Here is a 23,798-nt window from a genome sequence, read left to right as displayed (position 1 = left end):
AATTTTTTATCATAAAGGTCATTTATCAAAACATAAAAATATTCATTTACCAGAGAGACCATATGAATGTGATGTGTGTCACAAAAAATTTTATCATAAAGATTATTTATCAAAACAATAAAAATATTCATTTACCAGACAGACCATATGAATGTGATGTGTGTCATAAAAAATTTTATCATAAAAGTGACTTATCAAATCATAAAAATATTCATTTACCAGAGAGACCTTATGAATGTGAGGTGTGTCACAAAAAATTTAATCATAAAGGTTCTTTATCTACACATAAAAATATACATTTACCAGAGAGACCATATGAATGTGATGTGTGTCATAAAAAATTTAATTCTAAACGTTATTTATCAACACATAAAAATATTCATTTACCAGAGAAACCATATGAATGTGATGTGTGTCACAAAAAATTTAATTTTAAACGTCATTTATCAAAACATAAAAATATTCATTTACCAGACAGACCATATGAATGTGATGTGTGTCATAAAAAATTTTATCATAAAAGTGACTTATCAAATCATAAAAATATTCATTTACCAGAGAGACCATATGAATGTGATGTGTGTCATAAAAAATTTAGTCTAAAAGGTTCTTTATCTACACATAAAAATATACATTTACCAGAGAGACTATATGAATGTGATGTGTGTCATAAAAAATTTAATTATAAAGTTAGTTTATCAATTCATATGAATTTTCATTTACAAGAGAGACCATATAAATGTGATGTGTGTCACAAAAAATTTAATTCTAAATGTAGTTTATCTAAACATAAAAATATTCATTTACTAGAGGCCATAGGAATGTGACATTTGTTTATGTACACACACACACAAAATTTCACTCAGGACTTCAAGCCACCTGAATGTGTTGTTGGTCATTAAATTCTCTTTCACGGGGATTTTTAATTATCTGTAAATAAAATTGTTGCTTTTGTACTTATATCACATTGTGTAGGCTGAAAACACACCATTAATGTTTGTCATACAGGATATAATACTCTTCATTCATAGTATTATTTGTCATACAAAGTATTACTAATGATTAAAATGCTATCTAGACATTTCACACAGAGGAAGAAAAACTACATGGAAAGAATGGATGTCATGAATCTCCATAGCACATTTATTATCTTGTACAAGGTGTTATGGCTAGCTTTGTTCAGGTTTTTTGGAAAATATGATGGCTAAATTCTTACCCTTTACATTACCAATACAATTAATACTAACCACTAATAATAACCACTAGTAATACTCTATATTTTTCTATATTGAATATATTCCATTTTATGCAATTCTAAATTTTGTATAATTATTTAACCCATTAAGTTGAACATAATTATGATAATTAAAGTGAGGAACAAAATGTATTAATTAATGTAGCTGTAAATGTTTAAATTTTTAAGACATAAGATACAATTTATTATTATTATGATTATTAGTGATGTTTAATTTATCTTTTTTTTTAAAGACATAATAAATATTTTCAGCTATTAATTAATCAGAAAGCGTTTATTCCATTTTTATTCCATTTTGTTAGGGTTATTATGATTGGATAGGCTGTTATGATATATAGATCCAGACCAATATATATATATATGTTTATATATATATACACACATATATATATATATAAATATGTATATATATATATATATATATACACACATATATATATATATATATATATATATATATATATATATATATATATATATATATATAAATGAATGTGTGTGGGTTTGTTTGTTGATTTGTCCTTATGGCATTACTACACCTTTCACATATCGCCATCACACTTTGGGGAGTTGTTGAATAGGTTTCTATCTGTGTTGAAAGGGGGGGGGGGAAAGAAGATTCAATTTCCCAAGGGCGGCGATGCGATTTGTCTCTATAATACGGTATATAAAAAGTCTTGATGGGGTTAGACACCGTTCATCCTAGTGCCATAACACTTTGGGGAGTAAAACTGCAACAGGCGCAGCTCACTAAATTAAATCAGGCGCAAAGGCGCCTACGTTCGTGCGATGTATAAATTGGGGTATTATAGTATTTTATCGAATGATATTGTTTGCTAAACTTTGCAATGACTGTCTTTCGCAATTAAAAAAATATATTTCGGCCAATTCTAATTGAATAAAATGTGAACGATTGTCCAGTTAAGTCTGTAGAGCATTGGGGTCGCGAAGGGCTTTCTGGGGGGGGGGGGGGGGGGTCGCGAACTGGTAGACTAAACCCTAGCAATGAAAAAAAAATATTTAGAAATTAGAAGAATATCTGAAATTCAGCTTTACTAACATCTCAGGAAATGAAATCAAGAAAAACAATGCGTACTGTGCAAAGTTGATCTCAGCCATGAATCAATGAAACCTTCAAAACTTAAACGTCATTTTGAGACGAATCATTCGGTACACCAAAAAGACATGGAGCTCTTTCGTCGGCATGAAGTTAGCAGTGTTTCTTCCAGACTTTTTTCTCGGGGTGGGGGGGCGAACTGGAAGAAACTCTGGAAGTTAGTTGCAAATGTCAGAGACTTAATCGAACAAGTTTTCTAAAATGAAACACAGCATTAGTGAAATCATAAAATGAAGTCGCGATAGAAATTGCCAAGCAAAAAAAAAAAAAAATAGGATAAAATTTCATCAAACCCTGCATGTTGAAGATGGTGAAATTAATTCTTGAAGATTCCAGTGCAATAAAGATGCAACAAAAGTATCTCTGTCTAATAATACTACTCAACGGCTTATAGCAGCTATTTCCTTGGATAGTTAAAGAACAAATTTTGAATGAAATCAAGCTTTCACCATTGTTTGATTTTCAAGTTGATGAATAAACAGACGTAAGTTCGTATTAGCAGTTGCTTGCCTTTGTAAAATATATTCGTTTAAATTATAGGAGAGAAGAGTTGCTTTTTAGTGAAAATATCATGGAGAGAATACTTTGGCTGTCAATAGAAAATATTGTGAATCGCGTTTTTGAATTGAAAGATAAAATAAATCAAGATGTTCTTAGAAGATCAACAGAAACAAGATATTTTGATATACTTTGACGACAAAGAGTGGTTGGAAAGAGTAGCATACCTAGCAGATATATTCGAACATCAACATAAGCTTAACCTGAATAATCAGGGAAAACAAACGAATAGTATCTGTTTTCATAATAATCTCTTTGAATTTTTATCAAAACTGCAAATTTGGCGAAGAAAAATACGTATTGTAAATATTGTCTGCAATGTGGTACATGTATCTGATTGTGAGATATATAAAAAATTGAAAGAGGATTCTGGGCATCTTGAATCTCTAGAAAACGAACAGTGGCGTTATTTTCCCTGTGTTGAAAGAATAAGAATCTGCCTTGACGCGTTACGTATTCTCTGCTTCCCTTGCTCAGTGTTTCTTCCTGACTTTTTTTCCGACAAGGTAGGGGGAGGGGTGACGGGGGATTTTCAAAAATGCTCCAATTAAAAACAAAACAAAGAAATAAATTAGGTTGGCGTTAACAGAAACTCAACCGCGAATGTTGAGGCTAGTTAATAGCATGCAATTTCACTCATCGTATTAAAACAGTTATCAAGAATAATTTATATTGAAAGTCTACTGGAAAATTTTATTTAAGCGCTTATAAATTTCCTTACTAATTTTTTAATTCTATGAAGGTCGCGGGTCACTTACTTTTTTTAAAAGGGGTCACCACTTGAAAAAGTTTGGGAACCACTGTTGTAGAGAATCGTATTTTTTTAGAACGCGGTGCCAGGACGGATTACGTTTGTTATATAAAATAGGAGGCCTACAATTGTACATTGCAATATCAGTTTGATAGACGATTCTTTGTTTAGTTGACTCCCGCTGATTGCGTCGACTTCGCAAATAGCTCAAGGTTTAACTCAAGGACATACTACTCACTTTAACCTGGATTCCAACTGGAGACTTTCGGTTTAGCAGTCGCGCTCTGATGACCCATTAAATGGAATGCAATGATATGTTGATTACTTTAAGTCATCAAATGAGTGGTGAGAACGTGGATCTTGATAGATGATCGAAATGTTGAAACGCTTACTTAAGAGATGCTAAAACCATCCGAAAGTGCAGGTAAAAATATGGCTTCCAAAGAGACTGAAGAACAATTATCATAATAGAGTGCGGCACTCGAGTTTGTGGATTCTAATCATAAAGACAGTCACAGTAGTATTGATTTTCGCCAGTTATGTTTCGTATTTTGTCTAATACTTACGGACAGATAATCAAGGGATTTTAGTTAATGCATTAGTTAACGCAGACGCGTAGCTAGGGGAGGGGGAGGCCACCCCGGGCGCCGACACTAGGAGGCGCCAAAAGGGGTGGACATTTTTTTAAAGTTGATTTTATGCTGCAGTTTTTAATTATAAACAGTCTAAGTTAAGAAATGTATTGGCTACAAGCCTTTAGAATTCTTATTTAACTATTTTTTTTTTAATCTTGATAGTGTAACTATAAAATATGTAACCTTTAGAAACAGTGACCGGCAAAAATCGTAAAAAGTTATATTAGATTGATTACTTGATTAACGTTACCACTTATGAAATAAACCGGGAGTAATCTCCCCTAAACTTTCTCAAATATTCTAATACGAGAAAAATGGCCCGTTGATGAATGATACAATGGGCGCTAGGTTGATAGTGCTGTCTCTTTTCTTTAAACAAAAAAAAAACGACATTGAAAACAGATTTGTATCCAGAATCGACATGGTAATCGGATTTATTCTTGATCTACACGTAGTTATCGCGCATTTATACTAAATATAGTCGTAGCCATACCCCTAAATCATGCACCTAATCTCAATCATGACGAAAGTCGTATTTAGAGTTCTTTCAGGCAACTCTACTTGGGGGGGGGGGGGGGGGGGGGGAAGGGGTACTCCGCCACCCCCCACCCCCAAACATGTATACCGTCCCATTTGACAAAATATAATTATATACTGTTTCCAGTGTTCGTCCCCTCACAGAAAATAATCAAGTTCCCACCACATATGTTCAGTCATCTTTTGACTGTCCACTCCACCGACCAGTTTCTTCAGAGGCAACCGATCTCGAGGGATCGAGATAGGTTGACTTCTCATCGTTCCTGGCAGAGGCTGTCATTAGCAACCCTGGTGATCCGTTGTCAAATTCCACCCCCGCCCCCAAAAATTTCAAGTACCCCAACCCCTTTCAAAGGAGGAAAAAGTCTGAAAGAAACGCTGGTTGCATTTGTAGATCATACAAACTAAAGGAAGAGCGTGGGAAGAGATGCATGAAAGAAACTGTGCACGCAAAACACCTTTTAGATTAGAAAAAGTTTCCCCCCTCCGGTGAGGAAAAAGCATGAAAGAAACACAGGTATAGCGCTTAGCCCCTACCCGAAAAACTGCATGAAAGAAACTCTGCACGCAAACCGCTTCTACGCATAGCCACTTTTAAAATTAGACAACATTGGCTTTTGAATTCAATGTTTACTCGAGAATCAATGACGTCATATTACTGTGTGCACTCTCCGGCTGTAGATTATGTTTTACTGTACGCTCCATGTGACGTCATATATTTCGTTTTTCGTTTTACTCTGCAAGTTTTTATTTTTCTTATGTTTTCTCTAGAGCGTTCTTGTCAGATACATAGATAGACAGATAGATAGATTGTGACCTACTTAGGTCGTGTATTTTTTCAGTTTGACTTTTATTGCTCAACCATGAGTGACCTGTGGTGCAACCACCGGTACTTTTCCATAGTTCCAAGAAAGACATATCCCCAGTAATTTTCCATCACCAGTGTTGGTGCAATACCTTTATACTTTTGATTGGTTGATTCGGACATCAGAGATGCCCCAACCAATAGTCTTATGTTTTGAAGGCGACCTCCCAGGTTGCCTCAGGTGTCAAATAAGCTGCGCACACTTTTTCTGCAGCCAGAGCCTACCGCAGCGGTCTGCAGCAGCAGAGACCAGACATCTTTGAGAGAAAGCCTTGATTGTTGCTATTTTGTAGCCTATAGCTTTAAGCAGCATTTTTCCTTTTATTACTTGTGGATTTAACTAAGATTTTTGTGCTTTAAGTAGTGTCGTAAAAGCTGTGGTGATTTTCTTAAGTGCCATATCCTGTGATAGTGTAACATAGGGTTTTTTCCTCAAATAGTAAGTTGGGTTTTGTTATTTTACTCATTCATTTTATTCTGTATAAAGCTAGAGTCATACCTTGAATTTGTACACATATTAAAAGTTGTATATGGATTAAATGTGTTGTTGGCATCAGTAGTTTCTCTAGTGCTTCCCCTAGACGTTAAGTACGAGTCCTAGTTAGCTGTTGTGCTAGCTACCATTTATTAGGCTTTTTGCCATCTGTGTATAACCATCTAAACGAACCCGGGGACGTTCGCCAGCTATCTGGCTGATAGAGTGGTGTTCGTAATAAAAGTGGGGACCCTTCCGGATTTAATTTGTTGTACGAGTTTTGGTTTTGACACTAGGTTTAAGTCTAGGAGTTTTCTCGTAGTCCAGTAGCGTTGTGTGACAACTCCGCTCAAGGCTAGAGTTATCTAGGTCAGGAGGCCAGACGTATCATGTCCTAGATTTAGGTCGAGTTCATAGCAGATCCTTGTGCTGTGTTAACCTAGTGCGGTTTTTTTTAGTTGTAAAACCTAGCTAAATAATGGAGGCTTTTTTGTTGAAACCTACAGTTGAGGAAGTTGAGAAACTCAGTAGGAAGGATTTAATTGGGGTAGTGAAAGAGTTCAATTTAGATTACTCTGTTACTCAAAAGTCAGAAGTGCTAAGAGATAAGATTGTAGTACATTTTATCAACGAAAATGTGTTTTAGGAAAGTCTGTTAGCTGATATGTTACTTCGTGAAGAGAAATCTTTAGAAGAGAAGGAGTTGGCTTTAAAAGATAAAGAGTTAGAGGAAAGGATTGCTTTAGAGAAGGCTTTCAAAGAAAGAGAATTAGAAGCTAAAGTTGCTCTAGAGAAGGAGGAGTTGAAAGCTAAGATAGAGTTAGATAAGAGGAGGTTAGAGTTGGAATTCGCTAAGGTTTCTGGTAATGTGAGTTCTGTAGTGGAACCTGAAAAGTTGTCAGTTGCTCAGGTTATTGCCAAATTTGGTAAACTGGTCCCTAGGTTTAACGAGGTAGATTTGGTTGTTTTCTTTAACTCCTTTGAGAGTTTAGCTAAAGCATGTGAATGGCCCGAAAATGCTCTTACCGCTTTATTAAACACAGTTCTTATAGGGAAAGCTGCTAGTACATATCAGGCACTCTCTCGAGATGTACAAACTAATTATGGGCTGGTCAAAGCTGCCATTTTAAAAGCCTACGAGTTAACGCCCGAGGCTTATCGGATGAAATTCCGAAAACTCAGAAAACAGCCCACACAATCCTATGTGGAGTTTCTGTTCGAGAAAGAAAAAGTTTTCTCGAGATGGCTAATCTCAGAATAAGTCACAGAGTTTGAAAAACTCAAATCTCTGGTCCTGAGGGAAGAATTTCTGAATTCCCTACCCGAAGAGATCCGTCTACATATCCTCGATAATAGGATAGTCGACATCAAGAAGGCTGCTGAGTCGGCAGACACATACATGCTGGTTCATAAAAGACCACAAGTGTCAAGTAACCGCCTCAATCATGTACTCCCCCTTGTTGGCAACAGTCCCCCTGTTGGCCAATCTTTGAAGTCGTTCCAGTCAATAGAGAAGCCCAGAAACACCACCAGTCGAAGAACAGTATGCCAATACTGTAAGAAACCTGGACATCGCATAAAAGACTGTTATAAGCGGCATCAAGTCAACAGAGAGGTTGTGCGTACATCAGCGCATAACTCTCTCCTCCATCAGGCAGCCAGTTCAAATTTGAACTCTACTCTTCGGAATGACACTATCCCTAAGTGTCCACAGGAAAAGAATCAAGTTCCCACCACATATGTTCAGTCATCTTTTGACTGTCCACTCCACCGACCAGTTTCTTCAGAGGCAACCGATCTCGAGGGATCGAGATAGGTTGACTTCTCATCGTTCCTGGCAGAAGCTGTCATTAGCAACCCTGGTGATCCGTTGTCAAAGCGGAACATAAATGTCCTGAGAGATACAGAGGCATCACAGTCGCTTCTATTGAAGAGCTCAATGGACATTACACCGGAGACGAACACCGGGAATGTTACCATTATTCAAGGAGTGGGGTCAGAACCCACTGTAGTCCCTCTGTACAAGTTTAACCTGAAACATCATCTCGTCGAAGGAGAGGTCATCCTAGGGGTGATCGAAAGTATCCCTGTACCAGGAGTGCACCTGCTCCTAGGGAACGACTTAGCGGGAAGCAAAGTCTACCCCCATACGGTTCAAAACCCGTTGTCAACAATTCCAGATGATGATAATGAACTGTATCCTGCATGTGTGGTGACAAGAAGCCAGACCAAGCAGTTGGCTGATACAGCGCCTGATCCACACGAATCATCATCGTTAGGAAATCCAGCTCCCAAATTGGAACCTATGCCTCTAGAGGGCCCATTCATGGAATTGCCCCTGAGGATATCTCATGATGACATCGTTAAGGCTCAACAAGACGACGCAGAACTCCAATCGGTGGTCGAGAAATCCCTCTCGGCTGACGATGGGGAGTATTTCACCGCGAACGACCTGATCTTCCGTCGTGTTTTACCAATGACTGCCTCACCGGCCGAACCATGGTTGAAAAAAAACCAACTGTGGGTCCCTCCACCTTATCGGCAGGAAATCCTGAAACTGGCCCATGACAACCCGATGTCAGCGCATCCAGGGGTCACGAAAACAATGGCGAAGATCAAGGAACTGTTTTTTTGGCCGAAAATGAGAAATGATGTGTCGCGTTACTGCAAACGTTGCACGAACTGTCAGTTGGCCGGGAAACCCAATCAGAAAATTCCTAAGGCCCCGCTGAATCCGATTCCTGTGTTAGAAGAACCCTTCTCCAAAATCATCATGGACTGCGTTGGCCCTTTGCCAAAAACCAAGGCGGGCAACGAGTACCTACTCACCTTCATGTGTTCAAGTACCCGTTTTCCCGAAGCATTCCCCCTGCGGAACATAAAGGCAAAGACTAGTCAGAGCCATGACCCGGTTCTTCACTACTTTCGGATTACCTAGAATTGTGCAAACCGACCAATGCAGCAACTTTACCAGCCATCATTTCCAAGAAGTGCTAGCCAAGCTAGGCATTACCCACGTCACCAGCTCAGCCTATCACCCTCAGTCTCAATGTGCTCTTGAGAGGTTTCACCAGACCCTAAAAACCATGCTGAGAACTTTCGTTCGAAGTAATACTCAGTGGGATGAAGCTGTTCCCTGGATTATATTCGCCGCTAGAGACTGTGTGCAGGAATCTCTAGGTTATTCACCTTTTCAGCTTGTGTTCGGTCATTCTGTCCGTGGTCCCCTGAAGCTGATCCACGAGCGTTGGACAGGTACTAGTAACCATCCAGTGGAGAACTTTGACGAGTTTCACGTCCGATTGAAAGCGGTGTGCGAGTTAGCTCATAAGAACTTAAGAAAGGCCCAAGTGAGGATGAAAGGACTGTATGACAAAAGTTCTCAAAAACGAACATTCAAACCTGGCGAGAAAGTTCTTGTTCTGGTGCCGAACCTCACAAACGCTCCTAAGGTATTGTGGACCCTTTACGGTGCATTCAAAATTAAGTGATTTGAACTATGTTATCAATACTCCAGACAGTAGGAAGAAACAGAAGGTGTACCATGTTAACTCATTAAAAAGGTACTATGATGATAGTACCAATTTTTATTCCACAGCTAAGGTTACTTTACCTTTATGTGTATCTAATGATTCTGATGATGTTATACATGACAAGCCAAAGCCCCCAAAATTGTTAAATTATTCGTTTTTGGCTCATTTAAATGACCACCTAGTACATCTGTCCACTGAGGAAAGCCAAAAATTGTCTCAGTTGTTTGATACCTTTCCCTCCATTTTTGGGGATATTCCCAAAGAAGCAAAGGTACCCCCTCATGATGTTGATGTAGGTGGGGCTAAGGCTATAAAACAACACCCCTACAGGTTAAACCCAGAAAAAGCTATTATTATGAAAAATGAAATTGATTACATGATCAAAAATGACATCATTGATCCCAGTTTTAGCAATTGGAGTTCCCCCTGCCTATTGGTCCCGAAAGACGGTGGATCTTTCAGATTTGTGACCGACTTTAGAAAAGTCAATGCACTTACCAAGGCTGATTCTTACCCATTGCCTAGAATAGAGGATTTAATAGATAAAATTGGTCAGTCAAAGGTTATTACTAAAACTGATTTATTGTCAGGGTATTGGCAAATCCCCTTATCAGACCGTGCTAAAGAGATCTCTGCTTTTGTAACCCCTAATGGTTTTTATAGATATAAACGTATGCCTTTTGGTATGCGAAATGCTGGGCAGACCTTCCAGCGTGTCATAAATTCTGTAATAGCAGACATTGACAAATGTGAAGCCTACATGGATGATATTGTAGTATATTCTGATTCATTTGAAGAACACATTGTTCAGTTAACTAACCTTTTCAGAAAATTGTCAGAAATTAACTTCACCTATTTGGGTTATCAAAGCCCAAGTCAGTGCTATTGTGAAGTTGCCTCCTCCCAAAAATTGTAAAGAAATAAAAAAGTTCCTTGGGATGGCAGGTTACTACGGGCGGTTTTGTAAAAATGTTTCAGCTGTTGCTGAACCCCTGACTGCATTGTTAAAAAAAGGTGTTGATTTTGTATGGTCAACTAAATGTCATGAAGTTTTTTAGACATTAAATCATTTTTATCTAATGCTCCTGTTATGGCTGCACCAGATTTTGGTAAGCCTTTTAAACTTGCCATTGATGCAAGTGACTTAGCCATTGGCTCAGTCTTATTTCAGGAAGACAACCAAGGGATTGACCATCCAATCGCTTTTTTCTCTAGAAAGTTAAATGACAACCAGAAGAGTTACTCCACCATTGAAAAGGAAGCATTAGCTTTGGTTTTGCCCTTGCAACATTTTGAGGTCTATGTCACATCCTCAGCTTAATTTGCTGTATCACCCAAGCCCAATGATGCAACTCTTCGTATCAAAACCCCATGGAATTGCAGCACTTATAATTAAGAGATGTCAAAAAAAAAACTAATTAAAGTTTGGTGACTAGATAGCCCTATGCCGTCATATTTGCTTTCCGGTCACTGACATTCCAATTGGTACACGCAGCTGGTTAGTCAATTTATTAACTGCTGTTCACAACTCAACTAGTAATACAGTTCAACCCAGCCACCTCCAGTGACTCATTCATTCTAAAGACTCATCAAAATAACAACAATAATTGACATGGTTTTAATCATCAAAACTAACAATAAGAGCTTGTTTAAAAATGTTAAATGTATCAGTAAATGAAATAGTATTTTACACAATGGAGCAATGAACAAGGCTTTTTGCCTGAAGTCAAATTGTTTTGATTCTAATTAAATCAATGGCTATTTATAACATTAACTAGACAACACCAGTAGTCCATCAAAGTTAATCTTTGACAAAACAACAAAAACTCAGACCTCTGTCATGTGTGTCAGAGTACAAATGTATACACAAATCCCACTTGTGTGGTTGTATTATAGAAGTAGAGATATTTGATGTATTTTAAAGCACAACAAAGGTGATATTCAAGTAATTCCATCTCCAGTTAATTAAATTTACAAAAGCAAAACCTGTACATAAAATTATTTAGGTTAGAATGGACTCATTTTAAAATAGATTCAGATAATAAAATTTATGACCACAATTTGGATAATTTTTTTAATGCTACTATTGGTAAATAGTATAATAGCCAGCTGCACAGCAGATTAAAAGCCAAATAAATTTTCTTAATGTTCTACTGATAAACTGAATTTGAAAATAAACAACATGCTAAACCATAAAAAGATACAGATGCACTGAGCTAATTACAAAATACGAGCACACTGGGAAATAAATAACAATCCTTCTACAATGTGAAGTAAAAAAATTTCTTTTTGAAAACATTAACAAGACATATTATAAAAAGTAACTAATCTGACTTCAGAGGCAAAGGACCAACAACAATGATGTACATCAGTTAGCATTCAAACATAAATCAAAGTACCAGGATGAAGATGGTGATGGTTGTTCAGGTTATGATGTGGCGGCCTCAAGCTCGCCCACTGGCTGATCTGGTTCTTCATCATTGTAAATATTTTCAGCCTACAGAAAGTCAATAAACAATTGTCACAACTGTAATCAAATTTTAAAAATCCAGGAATAGTAAACACTTTAACAAGGAACAAACCAAATTAAGTGCCATGCAAGACCAGATGGTGCATGAAATAGATGAAGTACAGTTTATCTGATGTTGTGACAAAGGGATTATGTGGGCAAAGAAAATACTTTTACATCCTTACCATCTGCCAAACTTGCATGATGTTGTCCTCAGACACTGAACAAATCACCCATGGTTCATTGGGATTCCAAGAAAAATCTGATATCTTTGCTGTGTGTCCACCATGAATGAACTGGAATAGACATGGATTTAAATTGTAACAACAACCTGTATATGAATAACCTCAATGGATTTAACTATGTATTATTTGCTAATTTACCAATAACTCAGGAGGTCCATCTTCAGCATCTTCTGGCAATTGCTCCTCTCCAATTTTGCTATAAAAAATAGAATGAATAGTAAAATTTCATTGCTGAAGAAAACTATTAGCAGGTATCAATGCCCAAGTGGCATCTCCAAAATACAATTTCATAAAATTCCTACAATTTCAAAGGAAAAAACCCTACAGGTTTTGCTAATTTAGATTAAAACAGATTTAAAGTTTAGCAACAAGCAAAAATTAGTAATAGCAATATTTTCTTCTTCATTTTTCATTGTAATGAGGACATGATTTCCTTCAACACAATTAAGTGCTATGTGTCAACCTGTAATGCACCACCTAGGCAGTTTGACTTTCCTTTCTGGATTTGCTTCCATAGATTATGTCCTTCCATACGAACTACAAAGCAGCAGTTGTTTGATTTTGGAGTTTTCTCTCCTAGAAGGGTAGCTGTCCCCAGGTAACTCATCTGTCTAGGGTTTAATACTTGGCACCTTTCGGTTTGGCAAACATGCGCTTTACCCACCCACCAACTAATATTTAACATACCTAAGGTCCCAAACATGTAATCTCCTATCAGTACCACTAGAGGCAAGAATTGTTTCATTGTGTGGTGACCATTGAACCTAAGGGAAACAATAAAAAAAAACAATGATACTCAACTAACCAATTCTTAACATTTCAAAAGATAGAGATATATAAAACTGATGGGCTCAACCTATACAGAAAAAAATTATATAAATGAGGGGATTAGTTATTGTTTGTTCAAAGTGGTAGTTTAAAAAAATGCTGTTTTATGAACTACTTTTGCTAGTTGAACTTACTTGGAAAATTTCATCCTTATGTGACTCGAATGAATGAAGTTTTAACTTTAGGTTTCGCAAGTCCCAAAGAGCAACAGTCTAAGAAAAGGCACAGACGTAATTAAAAGTAAAATATACTTTATTTAAATAAACCCAATAACACAATAGTTATTATTTTAAATAGTAAATATTGTAAAAGTTTGAATCCTACCTTGTCTGCTGAACCAGTGGCTAAAATAAACTCGCTGTAAGGATTAAATGACAGACAGTTCACCTCAGCCGTGTGAGCATCAACTGTATGGCTAGGTTTACTTGTGTTGTTGGACCTTGTGTCCCAACTGGGTAAGGAAAACATAGTAAATTATAAACACCTTGGTAATTCAAAAATAATAATTTTTATAAACCTTTAATAATTAAATTAACCCTTAAATTAAAATAATATATCTTACATCATTAGTTTCTGATCATCAGCGACTGAACCGAATAAACTTTCATGAAGCAAATGCCAAGCAACATCCTAAAAAATAAAATAAAATTTCAACACTTCATATAGCACTACTTTTTAAATAATTTTAAAATACTAATGTAAAATAGAGCATTGTGTACCTCAACAACAGATGTGTGACCTGTAAATATTGTCATTGCATCAATCACTCTTTCCTGGCGCTGAGTAGCATTTACATCCCACAAACATATTGTCTGTAAATAAATAAACTTTTAGCATAAGTTTTTACACCTCAGTGAGGTAACAACCATTCACACACTCAGACAGGCTTACCCTTTTCAGCCAAAAGTAGGAACAGTCATGTCTAAAAAGAGGAATTTGAAGCCAAAAAGAGGAACATACGCACTGACGTTAATTTACTAAGTCAAAAATAAAAATAATTTATTAAAAATTAATCTAATGACATAAGTAGTCTTCTAGTCATATATAACAAGTCTCTAGGCTTCATTTGAATACTACTTAATGTCAGCTTACATTAAAATAAACCGGAAGTGATCTCCCCTAAACTTTCTCGAATATTCTTATATAAAACAACAAGAGATATAGTCATGAGTTTTAATCCATTTTTAACTACTTAAACTTTTTAAAATAGAATCTCGTAGAAAAAAGAATTGCACACCAGGTGGACACAAAACAAAATGTATATAATAGTGCAGATTATTAGTACTTTATAAATTACATGCGTTTTTTGAGAATTCGGAATTAGCGAAAATTACTACTTTCGGTCAAAGGAAATTACTCAAAATTTGAAAGAAGGCAGAGAATTAGATCTTGTACTTACAAGTGAAATTTCATTTATCTATCTGAAATAGTACTCAAGTTATAGGCTTTTGAAAAATTGATATATAGAAAAAGTTCCATTTCCGGTCACCAGAAATCGCTCAAAAGTTGATACGGATCTATGATTTTGATAGAATACTTGTATATAAAATTTCATCAACCTAGCTTTAATGGTACTCAAGTTATCGTGTTTACACACACAGACAAGATTGCAAAACTATGTTTTCCTGACTCAGGGAGGTGTAAAACGTCGAGATTCACAAAAATGTCAAGTTTTTTTTTTGCACGATTACAAGACTTTCTCTACACTTCGTATATATGAGAAAGTAAAAGGTTAACCAGTAACCTGAGACCCCCCCAACAAAACCCATAGCTTTGACATAACATTATTGATTTGATTAATGCTGAAGGCTTCATATATAACATAAAAATATAAGTTAAGAGCTAAGACCTAGTTACTTCTTCTTACTGATACTGTAGTTACTAGTTAAGTTACAACTTACAAAATAGGTCATGGTTTAATTGTATTTTTCTCCCTACATGTTTAAGGCATAATTTAAATCTCAGGGATGTGACCAGGCTCTAAAAAAAAATTAGGAAATTTTTTGGGTCAAAATATGCTATATCAAGAATTGTGCGCGACCCCAAATATTGGATACCCTTTTAGTACTTATACAAACTGAACAGATTTAGATGTAAAATATTGTATTTTTAATATAAAAACCACTTCTTCATTATTCAGGGATGTGACCAAATTGTTTTTTACAATGTAACAAAAGTGGCAAAAAAGTTTTATTTTTACATTAAACTAATTTAAACTCTACTAATCTGGTCTAGTTGTACTCTTGTTATCAATTTAAATTATGCCTTACATTCTTTTAAAGATGTACAATGGTACAAATGTTAATCATCAACTGTAAAGAGCCTAGATTTAAATTAATTGTAATTTAAAATTTTTAGGTTCATGTGATAGAAAATAAAATCGACCAGATTAGCTGAAAATAGAAAGGGTCTGATATGTGAACTAAAGTTAACCAATTGGTAGCTAAGCTACGTCTGTTGTTTATGCTTTTGGAATAGCTGTACTGTAAATTGTTAGGGGTCATCCGTAGTAAATGACGTCACATTTTTTTGACGATTTTTACTTCCCCTCTCCTCTCCCTCACAATAGCCAGACTCCCCCCCCCCCCTTTCTCATCAAACTTGAATTCTTGTTAAACATCGTTTTTTTTTTTTAAATATTAACTCATCTCCACCAACATAGGGTATTTTAAATTATTTTAATCAATTTCTATTACAATTTGTTTTCTTTAAAGTTTTCTTGAACGCGGCTAAAATTTAGTTTCTAACATTTTTTTAAATACAGAATTATGACGTCACACTACCTGACCCCCCCCTCCATCGTACGTCACTAAATTACGGATCCCCCCCCCCTCCCCCGTAAGAGTGTGACGTTATTTATGGAAGACCCCTTATTAAAAAAAGTCCGTATCGTATTTTTTTTCTTCCACAAACAAGACACGGTGGGAGTCACGTTGCGTTCAGTTTTTTTTTTAATCTGTAGGCCTATAGCATACGTAGGTTTATTGCGGGAACAGCTATTTGAAATTGACTGTGACGTCATTTTTATTTTTCCCCACACGCAGTATCACACGTACTTGTGGTCATGGTGAGGTCACAAGAGCCACCGTTGCTACAAGGAGGGGCGGGTTAGTCTAGTCCTCATAGTCACCTTTAGCTAGGATTTCAATAGCAATTTGAGATAGCGAGATAAAAAAGAATCAGAGAGAAAGGGGTCATCCATTTATGACGTCCACACGCGGGGGGGGGGGGTCCGAAAAAAAACTGACTTTTGTGGACGCATATGGACTTTTATAAGGAAAAAAAGTAGATTTTTGTGGGGGGGGGGTCCAAAATCCAAAAAAATGTGTGGACGTCATAAATGGATGACCCCCAACTAGATTTGAGTGCGCTTAAATACCGAAAAATGAATTAGGCTATATCGATAGCCTTTGGAGAGGTTAATTCATTTGAAGAACGGCATTACTTTAAATTAATTTTCCCAGAATCTTTGATAAATATTTAACTGAAAATATCAACGGACAATTTGGACTAAAAAATGTGCGTTCCGAAAAATTCTGAAAATTGCAGAAATTCAGAATCTTGACCTAGATCTAAATTTAATCTTTATCTAGCGCAACCTAGGACTGAGCGCAAAAAAAAATTTCCGTACGAACATGTGGAGTGCGCATGTAGGCCGTTTCAGTGTTTTTTTTTCCCCTAATTTTTAAAACTTCGTAAAAAAATCGGTTTAAAATCGTAAATCCGCGGAAAAATTCGGCGAAAATGAAATCAGCGGAGGAAAATTGCAACTGAAACGGAAAAGTCGGAATTCCGCTAAAATTCGGAAAAGTCACATCCCTGAAATCTACAATTCGTATACTAAAAAAAATGTTCAGTGGCTAGATTGTCCACATTATCTTTAGTTGTAAATATTGTAAGTTAACTACGTATACTAAAAAAAATGTTCAGTGGCTAGATTGTCCACATTATCTTTAGTTGTAAATATTGTAAGTTAACTACGAAACGGAGAGAGAGAAATAAGGGAGATAATCACTTTTCCCTGCCTTTTTTCAATTCAGTTTATTACTTTGAAAATCAGAACAGAGTCAAAATCGGGATGACGGAATAACCTTTTTAGGTCAAAAAGGGGAACGGTATGCATGTATGCACACTCCTTTTCCAGAAAAATAAATGCACGTGAAGCTGAATAGAAAATCAAATAAGTTGCTCTCAACCTGTATATATAGAGAAAATCTATTTGTACTTGTACATACAACACACTAAAAGGCCCAAATTTCGACAACTTACATGATCATCTGAAGCACTCAGTAGGTGACCATTGAGATTAGGGTTCCAAGACAGGCCATATCTGTAGACACAAAGCCAGATTGTTTATACACACACACTTATACAGTCAGATATCAGAATCACTATAGAAAAAAATTACAGTCTAATAAAGGACAGAGTTTGCTTCCTAATAATCAAACATTTATTATTTCTCTATAAAATTAAATTATATTTTTAACTTTATTTCTGTGGACTTTTTTATCATTGGAAATAGCCAGGATGTTCATAATTTAATTATAGAGAACCTTACATTATCAACAGCAAAGATGTAATATGTGATTTAATCAAAGCAGAATTATACTAAAACATACCCTTCTTTTTGATGACCCTTTAATCGTAGTTCTGGAATACATTCACCACTTGGATCTTAAAAAACAAAACAAAAGCCCATTCATGAAATTTACAAAAGGCTGAAGATTTTTTAAAAAAATATTTTATTGATATCTTTTGAATTGAAATTTCCCATACCTGGTTTTGAAGGATGTTTAGTGTAATCAAAAACCAGCACATCACTAGATGGGGTCTTTGTTGCAATGATACATGGATTCTGTGGCATGTATCTTGCACGGTTAACTTCACCTTCATGGTTTATTTTTATTTCAATCTCAATTTTTCCACTAACCGAACCAAATCCACCAAATTCTAGAGTTTGAAAAATGAGAAATAAACAGTGCAATAATTTTTTTTTTAACAATTTGTTAATACAACATAATCATTTATTTTAATAACATCTCAAAATATTTTTTTAAACAGTGCAAATTCATTTTTTTTAACAATTTGTTAATACAGCATAATCATTTATTTTAATTACTTCTCAAAAAAAATTTTTTAATGAAAAAACGATACTATATGAAATATGGCTTACCTCCTTTATCACTATCATAATGCGATGCATCAAACTGAGCATTATCATTAGGTAACTGAACACTTGCAATCAAAAGATGATTCTGTTCATCCGAACTGGAAGATGCAGTGGAAGTTCTGTTAATGTGAGGCGCAATAGCAAACTACAATCACGTCTCTTGTTTCAACAGAAAAATCACTACAATCTAATTCTACAGTCTAAAAATTTAACATTAAAGAAAAAAAAAAATACCAATCAGAGTAACTTGTTCAAAGGCACATTTTTTTCTCTTCAAATTCAGAACCAAGACATTTTATTTTGTTATTTATTATCATTTGTATAAGTAAGATTTTGCACTTTGAACAAAAGCTATAGCTCAGATGGTTAATTAAAAAAAAAAAAGAACAGTAAAAAATAAAGTAAAATAAAACAAAATAATGATCTTACGTATGAGTTCCAAGTATTAATCGATGCAATGAATAATCCTTGCCTTCTGGTCTGAAAACATAATTTTAAAAATATTTTTAAAGCAACTAATAGGCCCTATAGAAAAAGACAAACATTTTGCTCTGCTGGTTTAAATATATTCTAATCTAAACACTGTCAACAAATTTACCGAGTGACATCAGCAAGCCATTGTGCTGTTAAACTTGGCCATTCTAATGCATGTGTCATCACCAGGTCATAAAGGAAGGGTGTGTTCTTTTTCCATATTTTGTATTCCTCATTGATAACCCTTTCTTCTGCAGCTTCGTCAAAATTTTCTGTTTGCAAAATAAATTTTAAATTTTTTTTTACTAAAATTGAGCTTGAGAACAATTAAATTTACCTGAATAATGAACTGCAGTAAACATGTCAGAAGATATAACACTACAAGAAAGGTGGGCTTTTGTTTTTTCACTATAGTATAGTAGTATAGTTATAAACACTTTCATGATATAATAATAACTGGGCTGCAGTCAACATTTTTGCAGATTAATAAGTGTCTACCAATCAGATGGGGGTAAAATGTGAGACAAAATTTGAAATGTCACATGACTGGCTTCTTCTTCTGCGTTTTTAATTCCCTCCAACACATTTGAGTATGTTTCAACATGTTATGTGCTATATAGGCCATTGACTCTGATTTCAGCCAGCTTTTCTGATTAACACCACCACCAAAACCAAAACATTCAGATAAGTTCAACTTGGTTTTAAAAATATTTGAAGTAGGCCCATAGCTTACGATATAGCACGAGCAACTGATAATATCGGTGACATCACTTTATTTTGTTGTATCCAAATGATGTAGGCATTTCCTTATGCTTAGATTTATATGGTAAAAAAAAGCTAGAAAAAAATCGTAGGCGGCGGCTATAATACAAAATTTCTATGCAACAATAGAAAATATGTTTGCGGCGGCAGCGGATCCGGGCACGGCGATCTTCAAAGACGGTAAATCAGGCGGCCTCGGCGTTCCACACAAAAGACAGAACTTGATCTATCGTCGGTGGTAGTTCCGTCAGTTTCGAACAAGGTGGTATTCTAAGTCGACACAAAAGATGGGGGGAGTTGACAAATCATCAGTATGTCTAGCGACAGAAAAATCGGAAGTTTTAACAATGTAAATGAAACGTCTTTGAAGTCTGGACCAAATACCACTGAAAATCGGGTGCGGTAAATTTTTCGCAGAAATTTTCGCATTTCAACACCACCCTGCGTAAGTATCTGCTTGTGGAAAAATGCGAGACAAAAAAGTCACGTGACCTACTGTTTTCGCGCCCTTCTCGCATTTTTCCCGCCTCGCCATTTCGCTTCTCGCAATTTCCCCACACCCGTAAATTGCATTTTTCATGAATAATCTAGGTCTATAGTCTATAGTACTCTATAGTAGTCCTAGTTAGAATAAACTTCTACATTTATAAACTAGAATCTAGCAAAGTATCAGAATTGGTACTAATGGTATGAATCAGAATGGCATGAAGAATGAACAGTGAGCAGGTTTGGAATGCAGGAAAAGTTCTGTTACATTTAATTTAAATTTAGGTGCCCATGTCAATCTTAGATAAAATAATTAGTAACTAGTCTAGTACTCCTAGTAAGTCTAGTAGGCCTAATGAAAATACTAATATTTTGTAGCGAGACTCACTAACTTAAAAGCGTCCTTGGTTGCTAACCAGAACATGGCTACCACACCTTGGCCTACGATTGGGCAATTTTTTCTGCTTTGTCGAGAGACCACCTTAACATTAACTTTAAAAATAATTATCACGCGAAAAATGGCGTTTTTTTCGCGTATTTTAAGCAATCTAATGATGACAAAGCTTTTTTTGGCAGATTTTTTTTTTTTTTTTTGCTTCCGACATTGAAAGGTCAAACGTAAACATGGGTACAGTTTGAGTAGCTCAAAAACTTTAAATAATGGTCTCTAAGGTGTCAAAACTGCATGCCTAGGTAGAGTATTATTAGATTGATCGTTTAGTGAAAAAAAATTGTAAATATTATGTTCGCCTTTTAAGAAATCGGCATCGCAAAAAGGTCACTGAAAGCACGTTATTTTTTATTGTGACGTCATCGCTATTGTTACGGAAGCTGTACAGTAGTATCCTCTCGCTGCTTATATAATTGTGTTTTCTTTTCACTTGACACTCTTTTTCAGCTTATTTTGCTAGCGTAATTAGACTAATTAAGCCTAATTATGGATATTTCACCTGACTTTTGGATTATACTATGACTCTAAAAACCCTTAAACCACAACGATCTGTTATTTTTTTTTTTTGTTGATCCCTGGAATTAGATCTAGATCTAGTAGTGAGCGTTGGTCTTTGTGTGCTTACTTAGGCTAATGACTTAGGCCTAATTATTTGTTTTCAAATTTGTTATAGCTTAATTAATTTGTCTTAATTCTTATTGATTTCATAAATTTTAATTAGGCTAATTATAATATTATTTTCACTGGTCTTTGTTGCCTCATTATTTGTTTTCAAATTTGTTATAGCTTAATTAATTTGTCTTAATTCTTATTGATTTCATAAATTTTAATTAGGCTAATTATAATATTATTTTCACTGGTCTTCGTTGCCTCATTATTTGTTTTCAAATTTGTTATAGCTTAATTAATTTGTCTTAATTCTTATTGATTTCATAAATTTTAATTAGGCTAATTATAATATTTTCACTGGTCTTCGTTGATGCATTTATTAGGCTTAATAATGTTAATATTATTACGATTTTATAGGCCTGATAGATAAATTAAATGATTTTAGCGTTAGGTCTAAGTTTACATTACTAATTAGTACTAAGTAAACCAAGTACGCATGGACTAGGACATGTGTGCTGTGCCCGCGCTGTGGCGGGCGATGCCTCTCTCGCTGACAAACCAGCGCGAGCGAGCGAGTCGTTTGACACACGTGGTCTGTGTCGATGTTTGGAATGCATAGGCATAGGCCTAATTCTCGCTCTCGGGCGATTAATTTTTATGCGCTGACATTTGAAAAATCAAATAGACACACATCTTAATTAAATACATTTAATTTGAACTTTATATTAATCTAGACCTATAATACTAATTAGGGCCTATAACTTGGGATAACAAAGTACTTGGACTAGATTTAGCGCATGCGCACACTGTGCTATGAGTTTTCTCTCGCTGGTTGACAAAAGAACGCAGGCGGGCTAGCGATGTTTGTAATTTGCATATATCTTTGCTCACAGGCGATCATTTTAATGAGATTGGCCTCTTTTTATTTTATAGGCCTAATTAATTGTATTTGATAGGCTAACTTTTCTGGTTGACAAAACTAAGCGAGCGAGATGTCTGTCACGCGCACTGCCCGTGACGCTGTTTAGAATGTATTTCTCGCTAACTTGATGAATTTGAATACTATTGCAGTGTTTTTTAAAATAAATCAAATACTTACAAATCTTTACATTTTAAACTGAGCATAGACAAAACTTTGTAAATAACACACCTGTCCCAAGTCAAGTGAGAGAAGAGGGTTAGATTAATTTTACAATGACATCGCTATATTTTATGAATTGCCCTAATTAAGCATTGCTAAAACACTTACACTAGTTAATAAAACATGCATGGGATTGAATATCTTTAAAAAGATTAGATCTATACTATATATTCTTGAACATGTTTTTCATTAATTTGAATTTAGTTTTCCTTTTTAAACACCCTTCCATTTAAAAAAAAATTAAATAAAAATATTTAAAAATTCTAGATCTAGATCTAATTCCATTACGTGATTTTTTATTCTGACGAAGACAGTGTACATACGAATAGAAATGCGGTAATAAAATCAAATGTACTGTGCATATTCTGCTAAAATCAAATCAGCTGCAAGGTCAACCCTGCAGAGTTCGTCTCTTCAGAAAAGCTATGGCGATCTGGTTGTCACTGATTATTTGGCTTGCAATGCTTGGAGTGGCCAATTAATAAAAATCAGTAATTAAGCTCCAAATGAGTTTATTTTCAACAAATTAAGTATTTGATTGATTAGAGATTGATCTCTAGTTTCCATTGGTAATGTTTAAATCGAAAAATAACGAAATTTAAAATTAGTGAGTATCTCTAATATTTTGCATGGGCCAACTAAAATCTAGAACTTTTATAGATCTAGAATCTATAAAAAAAAATACATCAATCTTAGATCTAGAAACTGGATTAGAATCTAGACAGAACATACACAAAAACGATAAGGCCTGACTAGATCTAGAGTCTAGATTTCTAGCACACTTCATAACGAGGCAGATTGGGCAAGTACATTGACAAAATAACTAGACTAGATTCTAGTCTAGACTCTAGATCTATAAAAAATTCTTTTAATCAATTATCCCAATAAAACAGTATTATAGCAAACGGAAATCCTAACTATGAAAAAGAATGTACACATTATTGAATTTAAGAAGTAGATGTGCGTACCGGCTTCTTTGTCAGTCATTTTCTTATAATTTTATTTTATTGTCAGTAAACACGGGGGCATTTGCTCGCGCCAAGCCCGGAAAGTTCAATCCAGCACAAAATGTAAAAATGGCGTTAAGCGTCATAGAAATGTTTCGATTTACAAACATATATTAAAAAATCATTTTATTTCCTTTAAAAAAAAAATAAAAAATAAACATCGCTATGATTAAAATGTATTTTGGTTTATACTATTAGTTTTGTTTTTAAAACATGAAGTCAAATTCTTTATAAACTGATCTTTAATAATTTTCTTGTTATCACTAAAATGTGACTAAAGCTATGTAATGTAGCCTAACTGCTAGATTCTATACCATATCTAGAACTAAGATCTAGTACTAGACTTTCTTGATCTACTCATTCTACAGAGTCCCTATCAGAGTTTCTTCC

General features: G+C 35.2%; 1 protein-coding gene across 2 annotated transcripts; it reads right to left on the bottom strand.

The window, feature by feature from the left end:
• Positions 1-11,328: 11,328 nt before the first annotated feature.
• On the bottom strand, positions 11,329-23,481 carry LOC131951155 (histone-binding protein RBBP4). Of its 2 annotated transcripts, none has more exons than XM_059313450.1 (15): positions 23,370-23,481; positions 19,077-19,224; positions 18,908-18,958; positions 18,482-18,597; positions 18,085-18,258; positions 17,928-17,982; positions 17,578-17,638; positions 14,028-14,120; positions 13,871-13,938; positions 13,633-13,759; positions 13,443-13,520; positions 13,168-13,244; positions 12,619-12,676; positions 12,421-12,531; positions 11,329-12,223 (listed from the first exon to the last, which is right to left on the bottom strand). In XM_059313450.1, exons 1-15 carry the CDS (start codon positions 23,386-23,388, stop codon positions 12,155-12,157), a joined length of 1,305 nt encoding a protein of 434 aa, XP_059169433.1. In that variant the 5' UTR covers positions 23,389-23,481; the 3' UTR covers positions 11,329-12,154. The 2 variants fall into 2 exon arrangements, with proteins under 2 accessions (XP_059169433.1, XP_059169434.1); XM_059313451.1 differs by having other exon boundaries at positions 18,482-18,576; positions 23,370-23,469.
• Positions 23,482-23,798: the final 317 nt, after the last annotated feature.

The sequence above is a fragment of the Physella acuta genome, unplaced genomic scaffold (assembly GCF_028476545.2).
Source record: "Physella acuta isolate Inbredline_101_S28 unplaced genomic scaffold, ASM2847654v3 ptg000802l, whole genome shotgun sequence".
Lineage (NCBI taxonomy): Eukaryota > Metazoa > Mollusca > Gastropoda > Physidae > Physella > Physella acuta.
This window is presented reverse-complemented; position numbering and strand designations above follow the sequence as displayed.